The 17,327-nt window shown below is 43.6% G+C and overlaps 1 protein-coding gene across 2 annotated transcripts; it reads right to left on the bottom strand.

Annotated features, from left to right (window-relative positions):
* Positions 1–1,240: 1,240 nt before the first annotated feature.
* Positions 1,241–16,802, bottom strand: EXOSC10 (exosome component 10). Of its 2 annotated transcripts, none has more exons than XM_075520495.1 (25): positions 16,630–16,802; positions 15,665–15,801; positions 15,086–15,209; positions 14,447–14,551; positions 13,863–14,028; positions 12,969–13,080; positions 12,601–12,676; positions 12,347–12,457; positions 11,772–11,915; positions 11,264–11,454; positions 10,307–10,463; positions 9,512–9,660; positions 9,142–9,192; positions 8,238–8,349; positions 7,518–7,568; positions 6,886–6,964; positions 6,602–6,723; positions 6,194–6,289; positions 5,477–5,551; positions 4,907–4,994; positions 4,606–4,679; positions 3,888–4,056; positions 3,344–3,405; positions 2,014–2,087; positions 1,241–1,423 (listed from the first exon to the last, which is right to left on the bottom strand). In XM_075520495.1, the coding sequence occupies exons 1-25, from the start codon at positions 16,786–16,788 to the stop codon at positions 1,393–1,395; spliced, it is 2,715 nt and encodes a 904-aa protein (XP_075376610.1). In that variant the 5' UTR covers positions 16,789–16,802; the 3' UTR covers positions 1,241–1,392. The 2 variants fall into 2 exon arrangements, with proteins under 2 accessions (XP_075376610.1, XP_075376612.1); XM_075520497.1 differs by lacking the exon at positions 16,630–16,802 and adding an exon at positions 16,497–16,517.
* Positions 16,803–17,327: the final 525 nt, after the last annotated feature.

Genomic DNA, 17,327 nt, shown 5'->3' with positions numbered 1-17,327 from the left:
CAACGAGTCGAGGGTGGTTAGAATAATTGGTTTGTGTTAAGGGTGCCAAATCATTGTTAGGGACCACGCACCATGAAGAAGGGAAGCAAGGTGGGATTGCACATGTCCAGAAGAAGGGGTCAGCTAAAGGACACACCTGTACGACCACCAAGGACCACCAGAGACCCCCACGGAAGCCCCTCGGAGCTCAAGGACGCAATGACCATGCAAATATGGTAATTAGTTCTGGGAAATATAATGCATATGTATGGTCAGTCCTGGAAATTTCATGCATATGTATGTAATCGGACAAAAGTTTTGGTTGATGTAACCTGCGGTGTGCACACTAGGTGGAACGATCCCCCGTGCATCTGGCACTGTAATAAAGAATGCCTGCTTCTTAATGCTACATTGGTGTTAAGGAGTTTGATTCCTGGTTTTGGTGACACCAGGAAGTAGCTCTGCCACTGATTTAATGTGGCTTCAAGCAAAGCCACATCAGCCCTGCCCTTCAGTACTCCTGACTGTTAAACTGTAAGGTTGCTTACCTCTTTCAAAGCAGCATCACCAGCCTTCAGTTGTCAGCATTTAGCATAAGCTCTACCATTCATCCATCAAATTATGGGCTGATACTTGTTCTACAAAGACTTCAGGGTAACTCAGTGTGGGTATTTAAAAGTATGAAATGTTAGTATAGCTGTACTGAGATTCAGTTGCAGCACAGAGCCTCACTGGCTTTCCCCAACCCAACACTGCGCTGTGTTCTTACCTTCTACCTAATGCTATTGCCTTCACTCTGTAACTTTATGGTGAAACCACCGGTCTCTGATCCAAAAAGTACCCTAACTCTTTTCTTCCCTTAAAATCTTTGCTTAAAAATACACAAACACTGCCAGGTAAACACACTCGTTTTTTGTATTACCTTGTCTTGTAAGAGATGAGCTGTGCAGTTCAATTTGTAAGCAAGGTCTAGCATAAAAGACGGTCTGGCCTTATTTCCCCCTCTGGACTGCTGGGGTTTGAGTCATATCTACTGAATCTCTCTATTATTTTTGTGCTGGCTTTAGCGATGCCAAGAGGTTCCTCTCATACTCCACTGACATGCTGGTTCTGGACTTCAGGCAACTCCAAGAAGTGACAAGTTTAGCCTAACTGTGTTTGAGGACACAGGATAAACTTTCCAAATTAGAAACAAAGCAACATTGTGAGTATAATTAGAAAAAACCCAATGCGAATATAATAAAAGTAAAATCAATTAAGATGTTTTTCCTTTTGGAAAAAAAGGATTTTAATGGGTTTAAAAACACTTCTGTACAAAAACTGCTCAATGACCGGTATTTGCCTTCCCATGGTGACAATACTTCTGACTATTGTTTCGTTCAGCAGCAACTCCCACAGGTCCTGTAACAAGGACTATCTCTTTGGCCAGTGGTGCCTGGAACCCCTGCAAAAGACAGTTACAGAAAGACTTTAACTCTTGCTCTAAATTCACTCAAGACTGAAAACCTACGATAGGTTACAATGATACTATTGAGAAAGGGTCATGATGCAGACAGACCCTTCCTGCCCCCAGTGCTGCCCTTACATAGTGTTACTCTTTATGACAAAATAATACACAAGGATCAAGCCTCATAAGCTACGCATTAAGTATCTATTCAGAACAAGAATGTTCATATTTGGCAGTACTGTTATTTATCTTCCTCCCAAGCTAGGCAAATGTTCTCCCCACCTCTACCTATCTTTGTGGCCAAAGAAAGCAGCTCCCACGTCTATTAACACAAACTTTTACCTCAGCAATTCAAACCTTCCACCCAGAATTGTCTTTGATTGCATTAATCCTGACTAAGCTTCTTTTTTTTTCTTCTTCCCTTTAAACTGACGTCAAGCTGAGTAGGTGTTACGCAACTTCTCCCCATTAAACATGCGCTTAAGCTCCCACAGCAATAGAGGACAATAGCTATGCTTTGCCCATAGCTCCAGGGCACAGGCGTGAAAACACTCCACCGCTGCGATGAGAGCAGGCTGACAACACACCTATCAGCTTTCCCCGCCAGGTAGGACATGCTTCGGTTTCCAGATTGTTGAAGTTTGTTAGCTCCAGCAAATTTCTGCACAGAAAAAAACAAAAAACCACAACACCGCCAGAGTGAGGTACCTGCCAAATACAGTATATTCCATGAGATTCATGTGCTTTCAGGTCTCTCCAACTTCAAGGAACACTGCTCGTTTACACTGTGAGCTTTTATGTTTTAGGACTTCTTTACATGTGTAAGTGCTGAATGCATCTGAGTAAGTGCTGTTCTACTGGTCTAACCTTGAAATGTGAGGCACAATACCCCACTGACGACAAATCTTACCCATCGAGAGAGAAAGATCTGTACAGGTTGTCCCAAATTCACCAATCGGTTTCTTTTTTTCTCCTGAAACAAGTTTCAACTGACACAGAAAAGGGATTGCACAGGAAACTGTTTCCTACACTATCAGGCATAAACTTGTTCAGCTTCTAAAACACAATTTTTAATGAGTAAGATGCTCCCTAGTACCATTTGCCCTCCAGTTAAATATGCAGGAAGGCAGCATGCACAGGAAAGAGGCTGAAAGACAAGAAATGAGCTTCAGGACTTAATATTAATGCTTGAGCACCCAATGAGTTCACGCATGGGCACCCTATTACTTCATGCCTGAATGCCCACCGACGTCATGCATCAGCACCCAAACGCTCCACGCATGGGCACTATGCAGGCTATACATGGGGGGGATCTTAGGCAACCCAGGTCTGCAGGGGTGACCTGCGGTGGGGGACGAATACGACACAGGAACCGCCCTGTGCTGGTCACAGGTTTCCCTAAGTATGTGTTTGATTGTTTATGTTTTCTTTCTTCTCTTCAGTCTCTCAATCTCAATTAGCAATAAATTAAGTAAAAATTCTCTGAGCTGAGACTGTTTTCCTAATGACAGTACTTGGTGGAAAACGTGGGCAACATGCAAACCTGCCACAGCCTTCAATAACTGGACTGACTTTGAGATTTTTGAGAGTGCCTTGAATTTGGTATTGGGAATTTGTGGTGTTGTGCTGTGGTCTAAGTGTCATGCCTGTGGTGTATGGGGGTGTAGATGTGAACAATGTATGAAGAGGTGGGAAACAACAAGAGAGTCTGAGGGGCCCCAAAAAAGCTCTTCCTGAATGGGAAGAGGCTGTAATACAAAGTATGAGCTCGTGCTTGGGAGCTGCACCTCAGTACCAAGTGCTGTTAGGGAATATTCTCCAGACCCAGAAAAAATCATCTCCTTTCCCCAGCGAGTCCCCAGCTGGGTACATGCTATCATCAACGTTTCTGTTCCTTCTTTCATGACATGCCCGTACCTTGCCTGCGTAAGCTTGCTTGGCAGGATCAAATTGTGGCGACTGCTTCGATTTGCTGCTTCCTAAGGGAGAGAGGAGAGAAGCTGTCACTAAAATTTTCCAGAAAGAACAGTACGTTCCACAGTGTTCCTCTGATGATAAGGAGGTTTCATTGCAGTCTCCCACATGCTAAAAACCACAACAGTCTCTTAAGGGCAAGAGATGCTTTTCAATAGGTACTTGTTACAAAGGAGTCAGATCTCCTTTGCCTCCTAGTTCCTGGGGTCCAAGTAAACAGATGACTTTCTCTACAGAAAAAAGAAGCAAAATACGAATCCACAATCCCCTTGGCCAATGGTTTCAGCATTTTGTTCCAAATCAGAAAAGGGATGCTAAACTGTACATTCCCCAAGTTAATTTCTTTTAGTATTGCCCCGCTGTAAGGTAAGTGCATTATAAGAGTTTGTACTGCCTTGGCACCTACGTTCACACACAGCCTTCTCAGGGCTCAGCTGGCAACATTTTCCACAGCCTGCAGCACGCTAGCAAGAGATCCAGATCTTACCCGCAAACACTTTGAAGTTGGACTTGCTGTAATCAAAGGGGGTAAACTGCTTCGGTGCTTCCAGCTCCTCTGGTTGCTGGGAGGCTTTTGGCCGTTTCTTCTCTTGTTTTGGCAACTCTGTTCCCGTTTCACTCATGACTCTCTCCCTCTTCTTATTAGCTTGTTCTTGCTGTGAAAGCAACCCACAAAATAGAAACAAGGACAAGTTCAGGAGGAGAACGAAACATCTCTGTGTAGGCATGAACACCAGCATGCAGATGAACTGCCCAATGGACCTAGGCCCCAGTGACAGCTATTGCCTGTGGCAATAATAGTGTGGGGAGAAAGCGCTGTGTTCTTCTTTGGGCCTAAACCGCCTTTTTTGTCTTCACAGCAGGGACTTTTCAGGTGAAAAGCCAAGTTGTTATTTCACAGGATACTAGAGGCTGAGATCTGCTGTGGCCCCAAAGGCAGATCTGGGAGAACCTAGGCAAGTGAGGAGCAGAGAGCTGCAGCAGTGGAAAACATTCCCCACTGAAGATATGGAGGGATGCGAGGATTTGCACAGCACAGTTGGCTAGGGGCCTGTCGCTACACAAAGGGCAGAAACACAGGAAGACCACTATCAAAAGACTGTCATTCAGGTATTTTAGAGTTAAAGGGCTCAGGGTTTCATTCTGAACTATGTTATACAGGTCAAAAGGGGCAAAGGCTGGAAGTAGGGAATTCAGTGACATACCATAGCTTGCTGACGAACAGACACAATGTTTTCTGTTGCCTCTTTATACACCTTCTGTGCCTGGTCACGAGCAGCTACAGAAACAAACAAAAAAAGCAGGAGTAAGTTGCCCAGGAGCTTAGAAAAAGCAAGCAAACCAGCTTGTAGCAAGTCTCAAACTAAACAGAGCACAATCTTTGTCAAACAATCTCATCCATCACGAAATCCATCATCTAAGGTTTTCTTGTAACTGGGAAACAACCTATGTGCATTGGGAAAAGCATGCTAGCCAACACATTGAGGGAGGGAAGAATGGCTGTACCTGACTGCTGGGCTGCATCCTTTTTGGTTTCATCCTTGGACTCCTTCTGTACTTGTGTCTGACTCATCAACTTCCATCGATTGCTGATCTGCAATGCAAAAAAATTACCTGGGATCACTTTCTTTGAAGTTTTATGGCAAAAGGGAGTTTACAAACTTGCTACCACATGCTGGTCTTCATTAAGAATACAAAAGATCAAATTGGATAGTAAAAGAGATTAAGATCTGCTGCATCATGTAAAGTAAAACCCTGTACTTTAAAAGTTCTGAGCTACAAACAAGCCATGAGAACAAAGGCAGATACAGACTTCAGTGGTAGTTTGTAGCTTTGACAGACAGGGAATATACAGTGGAATGCCTCCAATCCCTGGTTCTTCAAAGGATACGAACGCTACAGAAACAATGAACTACAGATGCAAAAACATACCAAGTTTCTCAAAACTTAGATTCTTTTTCTAAGGAGAATCCAAGAAGAAAAAAATTAAATTCCTATATTGCTGAGGTTCCCAAAGGAAAATAATCTACTTGTTTCTTTTGTACTACTTGGCAGGAAATTTAGCACAAGTCTTACTTCATAAATTTTTGATGATGGGTCAAACTTTGCAGATTGTGAGACATAGGCAGGATTCTGTTCTGAAGGTAGGAACTGTAGAGAGGAAAGAACCATTTTGCTTTAAACACAGCACATGACATTTAGCTCATTGCTAAAATGCTATTTAAAATGTTCCAAATAAAAAAGTTCATATTTAAGAAACATTCTACAGATAGATCACCTTTTGGAAAAGGAAAAGTTCCCACAGCTATGGCCAAGAGAAACATTAAAGAAAAACCAAACAAAAAAACCCCGAAAAACCAACCCCTAACCACACACCAGAAAAAGTTGTTTTGATATTATTTCCTAGTAATTTGCCACTCCAAATCTGTAACAAAGTATTCTGTTGTTCTTCTGATTCATTAGAAGAGTAAAATCAGCTCACTAACTCTAGCCATAAAGTAGAGATGCAAATGTGATGCAAATTAAAAAACCCGCAAACTTGATTAAAAAAAAACAGTGAGAGGTCTGTTTACTACCTAGAAAGACATATATCTAAGAGGCATTTCAATGTGTTTTGAAAACAAGTCCACACGTGCATGCTTTGCAAGAACGACAATCTCTCAATCCCAGTAAGAGAGCAGCAGCTGATGCTGTATCAAGCTCTTTCAGATATGCCTGGAAAAACAGCTCAGAGCATCCTCTGCACTAGGTAGATTATGAGTCCCACTACAAAGATGTATTGGGAGCTTTTACCATTCTAAATGGATTTTCAAAGGACTCCATTATACGCTGAGCTTTCTGCTGTGCAGCAGTTAAAACCTTCTCATTTTCTTCATCTTCACCATATTCCTAAAAAAAAAAAAAAAAGTATGTATTAACATTAATAATTTTTTGTTTTGGCTACTGCCATTTCATGCATGTTATTTCTCACTGTATCTGAAACTCCACTGATGGCAGTAACCCTCCAGAGAGATGTAATTAACTTGCTGGCCTCCTAACCTAGTTGTCTTGGTTATGCCATATGCTCGACAGGAAGCCAGTATCATTTCCATGCATGTTCCACCTTATTATTTCTTGCAACAGTTTCACACAGCTTTATCAGATTATTAAGTATGTTTTCTAATACTTAAATACTGACACTATCATAAACACGTTGCTTACACTGAATATGCTGACAGTGGCAGTAGCAACAAGACATGTTGACTCTGGCTGAACACCCTGAATATTCACTGTCCTCTCACTGTCTGAAAAGAGACAACCATGTTCCAAAATTGGTGCAGGCTCTACATGAAAAGGAGACAAAATTTTTATTAGATATTTGTATATTTTACTGCTTTTTTGTGTAATGAGATTTCACTGTAAGTTTCTTCAGGGCTGCTTATTTCCCCATGTCAAAGCCACATCATGTCATTATTAGCACAGTTTTTAAGTTAAGTCCAAATTACCCAAGGCAGAATTGTTCTGAAAATCATCCATAGGAATCCGGGAACTGTCATGTGGTCCAAAGAGGGTATTCTCCAGCCTCTGCAGAAGATTCAAATTACAAACACCATTAATACACTACTCTATGAATGTATACGTTTTCACATATTGCAGAGACACATTAATGAAAATTCAAATAAAAGGGTGAAATTCAGAGACTAAATATTCTTAATATAGCTCACCTGCCAGAGCACATTGCATCTGGCATCAAAAGGATACCTGTGCAAACACCCGCTGGCTAATGGAGATGCTTTACTTCGTATACACGAGGAGAGTAAACGAGTCAGCCTTAGAAACTCATCTGAAACATCTCTTCTTACACATCAGTCAGTATAGACTAACACACATGAAACTGTCCAGCAGCTAGAGTGTTTGCTGATGAAGCATTTAGCACTGCTATTAAGGTAGTTTGTAAAATACCAATTTACATCTGGTAATGTTATGAGTCTAGCACAGAAAAGTAACAGTAAGCTAAAGCGGAGAGAGCTATAAAATGGATGAAAATAAACAATTTGCTAGAGGCTAGAACTTTGCTACATTTGTTTCTGAGTTTAAGGCTTAAGACATTAGGTAACAAGTATTATGTAAACAGTACCTCAGGGTTGGATAGAGGTGCTCTCTTCTTGACTGCCAACACAATCTCCGTCTAGAATGGGAGAGAAAGGTAAGTCACTTAAAGGCACCTGCCCTATTTCTTCTAGGTTGGCCTCCTTATCAATGTTTTCAACACATTTATTACAAGCTAGCAGGTTAATAAAATTACATTCTTTCTTCTTCTCCTGCAGTGTTTGCATATGGATACATTTAAACACCTCACACAGAAAGGACACCTGCATGGTCACAAATGGTTTTGTTTCACTATAAGCAGAAGATTGTATTAATGTCAACATGCTGACCATATATTTTAACTAATGAACCTCTTACACCTAGTGGGTTTTTTTGCTTCACCATAGCTGTAAAAGATTTATGAATCCTTTTACATGGCCAACAAATTCCACAAGGTCCAGCTCTTCCTCACAGAGGCAAACATGATGTGCAATGTAAGACAGACAACTGCACCCTGTTCAAGTAGTGTCTGTTCTTTTACTGCTCTAGTTCTCCAGGAAACTACACTGTGTGTAAGCCAGTACACGGCAGACAATAGACAGGCAAGAAGAAGTTGCAATATATCTTTCAGCTCTACTACAGAACACTACACTCAGTGTTCAAAAAGCAAACTTCAGCACATGCATCATCATAGGTCACCATTTAGCTCCTCTTGCTGGCTTATGGAAAGCAAGTGATGAGCGTCTTGTACGGTACGAGCTACTCCTACCTTGAGAAGAGGCATCTCCCGGGCCTGCTGAATGAGAAGATGCAATTCATTAATCTGCTGGCGAACTAGTGGTGGGACTGGATTACAGCAAGCAATGATGCCCTGGGGTTCTCTAAAGAGAGATGAGAAAAATTCAGTGTGCTATATTTATGGCCAATATGTTAGGCATTTTCATTCAAAGGACGTGCAACCAGATATAACCATGATCCTGACTGTGACTGAATGAGACAAGTCAGATTAATCTTTCAGAGTTTTTTCTCTGTGATGAAAAATTCTTTGTGCAGGTTTGTGCATTCAGGTTTGTGCAGATAAGGAGAAACCATTAACTCCGCTCTCCTCTCACTTATCTTTTCTGTGGTCTGTCTGTCCCCATCTTCATTTCGTTCCTTGTTCAGTATTCATCTATGGAAGTTGAGCCCAGCAGTGGACTTGCATTTAAATATGCATTTTTATTATTCTCAAGTACGGATGTTAGATGATGAGTGCCAAGTGTTTGAGGAAAATGTTGTACAAATTGGGTGTTTTAAGGGATCTGCCCCTTACTCCCCCCTGCCCAATCCCTTTAGGAACTGAAAAAAAACCCCAAATAAATGTTATGGGGGAACTCATCCCTCTCTTACTCTGTAATACTGTAGGAATCTCGGGGGAACATGTGACATATAGCAAAGCAAAAGAATGTGTTTTATTAGTGGAATAAAATCAGGGAGAGATGTATCCCAGAAGAAGTTTGGACGCTTCTGAAGGAATATTGCTATTTATTTCTCTTCCAAACTGAAGAACTATAGAGAAAAGCAGTTTTGACAGCTGGAAGGAAGGGACCAACTGCAGAAGTAATTACACACTAGGAAACAACTTGCTGGATATTAAAATTAAATGAGACTCCTCAAAGGTGAACAAAACTTACTTGGGCAGCTCCTCTGCTATCTTCAATAACATATGATTTGGTAGCACATATCTACAACACAAAGAGGCAGTGTCAATGTAACAGAATATTAAAAATTCTTAAAAATACCTTCAAAGTGCACAAGTCTGCCCCAATTACAAGGTCTGAAAAGATGAAATCAGTTAAAAAGAAATTAAGAAGGGCTGAACTAGATACCTGCAAGAATTTTCTGCTAACATAATGGGACTTCTGTGTAAAAAGCAGCCTGAGGCAGTACACTAATTTCTACAGGCAACAAAGTGGTTCTCCCTCGGGGGGGAGGAAGAGAGGGGCACAATCCAAGAGACTCATTGAAGTATTAAGCCAGTGTCTGTAACAAAAGACTTCCTACCCTGTACTCTCATCCTCTTGACGCGCCATCTTGTCTCTCCATGCAAACAGCAACCTAAATGCTGCTAGCTGCTGTGTGTTGAGATGTTTTTTCTGCCTCCTGTAGAGCTCAAGGTAGGATTCATCTGAAAAGAGGGGCTTGATGTATTTCTGGACAGGAAAAAAAGAAACACTCATGATCAGTATCAGATTTGTGCTTTCTAGTTTGCCTTGCTTCACTGAGACAGAATCTCACACAGACATAGGGGGACTGAATAAACTCAGGTACAATGTGTCTTGGAGCTTTTACCCTAAACTATTGGTAGGAGCCTATCCCTGAAAAACATGCATCTCATCCATTTTTAGCAGAAAACCACCCCACCAACTCCAGGAGCAGCTTTAGACAAACAGTATCACACTTTACTACATTAGACAAGGCCTACTTTCATCGACAGTGTTTTCCACAGGGACAATATAATTATCTCCTAATGCAACTCCAGCTAGGCTTTGAACTTCTAGGAACGTCCAGTAGAACTGGAAATGTAACCTCTCTCTCGGGAAAGACACACCTGAAAAGCATCAGGAGGCCAAGGAGTGCCAGCATTCAAAAAACAGGAAGAGGGCATCTGAACCTAAGGATTTTAGCTAGTGAAACAAGTGACTGCACACAACTGAGTCAGAGTTCATACAGCTGTTGTCAGACACACAAAGAGGAAAAAAACCTCTGTCTATGCAACAGACATAGAATAGGCAAAGGACTTTCTGTCCTACTAAGCCCATACTCTGATCCAGATAATCCAACCAGGTGAAGCTTTACCTTCAGGCAGATGTCCTTGCTGCGTTGCCACACAACCTGCAGCTGAGTGGGCTGCTCATTCCCTCTCTCCCACAGCGCCTCCCTCACTTTGTCATAGATGTAGAGCAAGTAGTGAGTGTCATCACGGGCATACTGAATCATTTCTTCTGGCAAAGGGCTAGAAAAAGAGCCAAAATTACACTAATACATTTCAGTTGCCCCACTAAGCTGTCACTTTCCTCTTGCAAGGCATATTAGGGCAAACTGCACGTAAAACACACCAAGAGCAAATATGGAAATTCTTCTGTTTCCTTACTGAAGGATTTGTTGGACAACAGCAGTGACATGCTGTGCACTCTCCAATTCAGACGGCATCTTGTTCACATGCCGGAGAGCAGGATTGCCATGTAGCTAAGTCAGATGGCAGAACTGAAGTCAGATGGCAGAACTGCTTGCTATGGTATTTGTCGTAACTCTTCTCTCTCTGCAGAGCCTACATGAAGTAGGCCTGGGATCTCTGTGGTGTGCAGGGTCCATCTGCATAGCCAGGCTCATTGCTCCAACAGCATACTGCTTACCTAGTGTATGGTAACATGCTACCATACGCTTCTACCTAGTAACGTTCTACCTAGTGTGGGTGACTGAATGCTTTTGTGGGGGCTCTAGAGGAGCAAATACTGACTTCCTCCATAATACTGCAGTGGTTAAGCGCTGTTCCTAAGAAGTGAGCTTTCAGGAGGTTTTCACTACTTAATCTTCCCTGATCTTCCCAAAACAACACATTTTCTAAAGAAACACAAGAAACTATAACACTCATAAAAGAACTTAAAGCACAGCCAGGTAAATGCTGTGCTCGTTCACTTTGGGACTAACCTACAACCATGGGGCTTGCAACTAGAAACATGCTCCTGCTCTAACAACACAAACAAGGATAAGTGCTACCTTGCAGCTCCAGCCCATTTAGGGGTCAGTTTTTACCGTATCCTCCAGTCAGCCAGCTGGTACTGCTTGTCAGCATCTACATTGCAATACAGCTTTAGCAAGTGGTCCAAAGAATGCCTGCCAAGATTGAGGAGACGAGCAGCTTGGTGAGTATCAAACATGTTCACCAAGTACAGACCAAAGTCTTTTTGCAGCCATTCCACATCTGAATCAGCACCATGAAGGACCTTGAAAAGCCAAACAAATTGAGAATGATATGAAGAACATTTCTACTCCAGGCTGGCAGTGCTATGGTTTCACATTCATGCGTCTAGGACCAGATTTCTTTTCTCTCTGTCCTTCACTGTTAAGTGCAGAACTACTAAATGAGTGCACTTGGCAAGTAACTCCCCACTTACATCAAGGAAACAGGCACATGAACAAATTACAATGAAAGCAGAGCCAAGTGACTAAGACAGAGCACACAGTGTGCTTTTAACTATAATAAAGCGTAAACTAAGGGGGGCAAAAAAAAGAATTCTGGTGGTGATACTTGGCAGCTGACCTTCACAATTGCAGGGTCTGTGAAGGTCTCGTTGAGAATGTTCATGTCGCTGCGCAATTCCAGCGTATCAATAATGAAGTCTTCTGTTCGGGTGGAAATCTGCATCAGACATGTCAAGCCCAGGAAGCTTCTGTAGGAATGGTGCTGAAAAACATGGAAAAGAGATGTAAGCTAGGATCCATTACAGAAGTAATACTATAAAACAAACAGCACCCCAATGGAGGAAGAAAAAGTAACAGAGGACTTCTTAAAGCAAAAGACAATTGGATGAGCAAGCTTTCTCTTTGCAGTCACTAACATGACATAAAAAACCATGGGATGAATTGAAAGAACATCAAATCCAGTATGAAGTGTGCAGGCAGTACTACCATTGGAAAACTTGTAATATTGACACAGTTTAATTCAATCTTCTAGGTAATATCTGACAGGTCAGGGTCATGAACTATCTTTTCATGTCAGAAAGTACAAAAAGCAGGAGAAAGAAAAGAATACAAAACAGACTAGAAGAATATAATGGTCTCCTAGGTACTAAGAGTACACATGTAACTTTTAAACACAAAAGGCAATTTGATTACCTCTAAGTCCAATGCAAATTCTTTACAGTTCATAAGCTTTTCATTTAGTTCTACCAGCTCATCCAGTGTGGTGACAAAATGACAGGGTGTTTCCTCGATGGACCTGTACATCTGGCAGAGCAAATTATTAGGCATGGTACGTTCTCTATCAATTCCCATCCCTGACCTCCACCCTCAATTCTGAAATTTGTCAAGTATGGCCAGCTGTAACCTTACTGCATCTGCAGTAAGTTTAAATTAATGTGGGCACCAACCTGGGGTTCTGGTTTCTTGAGAACTCCATCTGGTGGAGAAAAATGCTCCAGTTCATACTGGTAAGGGTGAGCAAACCTGTGGAAATTAGGAAGACAGGCACAGACTAAATTTCAGTTGTCTTTATGAAGCCAGAGCACAGAGACTTTGAGAGCTATGGTAGTTTCCCTACTGAGTAGAAATTTTGTCTCTTATTAAGCATAGGTTTAAAATAACTGCAGCGTTCTAAAGCAAATCACACGCAACGTAGTGTGCGGACACAGACACATGCAGAGCTGTTACACATGAACAGCATCAGCACAATGGGACCATACAAGTGCATGTTCACCAATGGCACTCCAAGCACCTTGCTGTCAGTTTGATTTCTTACATGTCTTGCTCAGTTTGCTGCGTCCTCTGCTGGTGTATGAAGTCTGCCAAAGCAGCTGGTACATCCAAGTCTTCAGGGCGCTCCTTTCGTTCCCGTCCACTTTTTGTGAGGGCTGAACAACCAATATGGAACAACTGGACTGGGTCCCACACATAACACGTTCTCAGCCTACTACTCTCTCCCCTCCACCCACCACAACATCCTATTAAAATCATAAAGTATCAAAAATCTTAACAATTTAGACCTGCAGCTTTTGCTGTCAGCAAGATCTCTGTTTGCACCTCTAATGACAACTCAGTTACTAGGTTTTACCAGGCTGTTGTTAAGCAACACACAAGGTGGTTCTGCTCAAGAGCTTGGAAGGAGATTGGAAAATTTTCAGAAAAATCTTTCAATCATTCCCAGTTACTAAAAGTACAACCGCATCAGTGCAGACTAGGGATGAATCATCAGCAGCAGAATGACACGTTGCCGAGACAGGATGTTACCCTGGTGGCTTCGATAAAGCACCCAAAGCAAAGGTAGGTCTAACCATACACCTAGTGCTCCTAACTAATTACAAAGAAGTATCTGCAAAGCAAACTAGACTAGTCAAGACCACTTCTGGTGCCAGAGTGACTCTCATCATGCACGTTCAATAGTGGTAAAGGGAAGGAGCAGAATATCTGTTTGGAACAGATTATTTACTGTATCCCACAAGAAGATGCTGTATGCTGACCTACCCTTACATCGCGCACATGTAAACAACAGCGTCACAGAACTTACTGCACCTAAATAGTCAACATCTCCTGCTGTTACTTGTTTTTACAGTCAATGATTTCTCCTCTAGACTGCGAGGACAGATTTGTGTCAAATACTCTCAACAGGTTGCTCAGCAAAAAATAAACCCCTTACCTTCAGGCAAAGGTTTCAAAGCATTTGGCTTGATAAAAAGTTTAGGTACAAAGGGAGTGTTGGAATTGTCAATCTTTTCCCGAAACTTAAGCTGTGGTCGAGAGATATTCTTGGCATGAAGCAGCCGGAAGGTTTCAGATTGAGTTCTCTTGTGAGATTCTCCCGCCTATTTAAAAAAAGGTAAACCACAAGTAAAACTCACATGACTTAACAGACGTTCAGAGTTTCTTTTACTCAGCCTGACCCAATATTCAGAGGAATAAAGTTATACCCCAAACTCAAAAGTGAGTCACTCTTTTACGGCGAGTCCAGCACCTAAGAATGAACGTTCTCTGAATCAGGATCCTGAATTCACATGAATAAGCAAAAGAAACACTGTTGTGTACATGAAACTAAAACGGCAATTGAAAGCACACAGAATCCAGAATCAAGTTTGAATAGCAAAAGGAAAAAGAGAGGGAGTTAGGACATGTAAAAAAAATGTGATAGAACATGTAACTACTCAACTCCACTGGAAAATCAGTAGTGCCAATGATGGGGAAAAAAGCTAAGATATCACAGCAAACCAAGCGCAGAGGTCTCACCTTGCGGTTCCAGCTGGAAACGATCGTCTGTGGGGGCTGTAACCCAGCAGGGAGGACTGGTTGCTGGTTTTTGTTCACTCCTGCTGCTTCATCCAATAAAATACCCTAAATTCCAGAAAAGAGAGGTGAAAACCAAACACCTATTAAATTACCATACTCAACCACTCTAGTGAGACTGAATAAAGAAAGTCACCCAGGTAGATACCTCCACAGCCATTTCCCCTGAATTCTGTGCAACACAAGACAGACAAATGTGGGAGGAGTATATTGAACATCAGGGGTAAGGAAGAGTTTCCTCAGAGAAGCAGGTCTATGAATTTATAGACCTGTTCTCAGATTGTGAGGGTCTTGTGCCAAACTGTATTCAGTTTCCTCACAAGTCACATATTACCCTCCTTCCCTTTGGGCCATACCCCATCTGCCTTCGCTGCTGTGACCACCGGCCTAGTACGTGGAGATGTTTTTAAAATAAAAAGGTAAATCACCAGATTGAGGAAACACTAAATGTAACTGTGAAAGCACTACCACTGAAATTCTTGCAACGAAAAAAAACTTGGTAACTGGTAAAAAAAAAAAACCTTGGTACTCAGTGGTAACTGAACAGTTTATAAGAACAACATCCAGAAATAATTTGCTCACCACTCTTTCAAGAATGATGTCATTGGAGTCAACCAGCATATCAAATTTATCTTCCAGCTCTGTCACTCTGCTGTGATCTTTCATGTGGCTACGGCAGCCATGGTATTGCATCACCTTGCTCATGCTTGTAAAAGAACAGTACAGCTATTAGCAATTTGAAAGCAGGCATGCTGAACACTAAACCGTCCAATTCTCTTCAGCTTTCTACATCTTCAAAGTTTGAAAATAAATCAAATGCAGTACCTATAGATAACATTGCATGAGCAGAAGAAACATCTATATGGTATTAAGCGTCAGAATTAATTTCTTATGAACTGCTTGACTTTTTAAATAGATAGCCTAATGCATTTTATATCAGCCTATACTCCCTGCACAGCTCTTTATCCAAATCATTATGAAAGGCTCTCTTTCAACATGTTACTTGAACTGTCAAGTGCTAGAAAAGTAGCTAAAATTAGGTATGCAAAATAAAACATCTTTTTATCTGCAGCAAGTTTGGAGTCTCCAAAAAAGGGTGTTACCTTCTGTTCTGGATTAGAAGCTATTAGCAGCGGCCCAGAGACATAAATGCATCCTTACCAGTGAAGGAGACGGTCACCCTGTGTTTCACAGTATGCCCGGAAGCCAGGGAAGCTTCGGTAGAAGTCGTACTCATCGCCAGGCTGAGGAAGCCCATTAGATGCCTTTGTTGCAGCTACCACTGTGCCAAGAGCATACTGTGCAAGAATACCACGTTATTAGCGTTTTTTTCAGTATTTTGTTCCTCCATTTACCTAGGATACTATGTGGCAGAAATGCACTTTGCCTAGCACGTGAACTGCGTAGTTCTAATATGCAATATCACAGGGCTTTTTAACATGAGTAAGTTTACAGTCATTCAGTTCACATTGTCTCTTTAGAGACCTTTAAAATGCTGAAAGTCTAATAACGAGAACAAGACTTAAAACTCAGTCTAGTATTTAAGGTCTGAAAGAAAGGTTGTTAAATTAGTAGGAATGCAGATAACTACTTTATTATTTTAAGAAAAAAAAGCCCTGCAGTGCTTCCTGCTTGAGAACCGGCAGGCGTTCCCTCCCTTGGAGGCAGCAGCGTGCACAGGTGAAACACAAGGTAGCTGACGCCGAGATCTGTAATCCAAGGGGCAATGCCCATCGCCACACGCTCACCAACGCCCTCACGAGGGTCCCGAGCCCTCCACATTTCAAGGACTCGCGCCGGGGAGGCGGCAGACCCCCACCCGGGGACGCTGCGCTTACCAGCCCCTGCTCAGGACAGCAGGGCCGAGCCCAGGGCGGTAACAGGCCCCAACGCGCCGCTCTGGTCCCCGGCAGCCGCGGGAGCGGCCCGCACCCTCCCCGCCGCGCATGGCGGGGAGCGCCCACGGGGGGGGCTCCTCACGGGTGGCACCTACTTAAGTGGGGGTCCTCAGGCAGCCCCCACAGGGAAGAACTACAGCTCCCGGCATGCCCCGAGCCGCGCACGGCACGCCGGGAGCGGTAGTGCACGGCGCCCGCCCGAGCCCCCCCGGCCCCGCCGCCGCGCACCTTGACGAAGGCGTCGGCGTCGTCGAAGCCAGGCAGCGCCGCCGCCGCGCTGCCACGCTCCGTCTCTGCGGGCCGCCCCGCCGCTCCGCGGGGCCCCTCCTGTCCCGCGGGGCTCTCCGCTGCCGCGCTGCCGCTCCCCCCACCGACGGCGGCCGCCATGTTCCCCCCGCAGCCACGCGACGCTCAGACGCTCTCGCGAGAACGCGGTCGTCAGGGGGAGACACACACCCCCCCCCCCCACCCCGTCGGGGACGCATGCGCACGGGGAGAGGGCGCCAGGGCTGCTCGCTGGCGCCCCCAGGCGGCGTGGAGGAAGAGGTCCTTGGGTGGGAAGAAAGGGGTGCGCGAGGTGGTGGGTGCCGAGGGACACCTCTCAGGGCTTAACAGGGGCGAGACCCCCGGCACTCTTCCCCCACCAGCACACACCAGTGGGGCACAGCCACACCAGTGCCCAGAAAGGGACCAGGGCATTGCCACCCAAAGCCCCTCACTGCCACCTCTCTATTTCCCATTTTTGGGATGCAGCACCGGCACAAGCGGCTGGGGAAGCCATGGAGCCCCGCCAGGACAGTGACGCACCCCACCCTGTCCCTCGAACTGTGGCTGTGACCTGAGACCAAGAAAGCTGATGTTCTTACCACACAGATGACATCGCATCGGCTGGAAACTAAAATCTGGGGGTTGTACGGTCAAGTTTC

The sequence above is a fragment of the Mycteria americana genome, chromosome 18 (assembly GCF_035582795.1).
Source record: "Mycteria americana isolate JAX WOST 10 ecotype Jacksonville Zoo and Gardens chromosome 18, USCA_MyAme_1.0, whole genome shotgun sequence".
In the NCBI taxonomy this organism is placed as follows: Eukaryota; Metazoa; Chordata; class Aves; order Ciconiiformes; family Ciconiidae; genus Mycteria; species Mycteria americana.
Note: the sequence above shows the minus strand (reverse complement) of the source record. Positions and strands in the feature narration are given on the sequence as shown.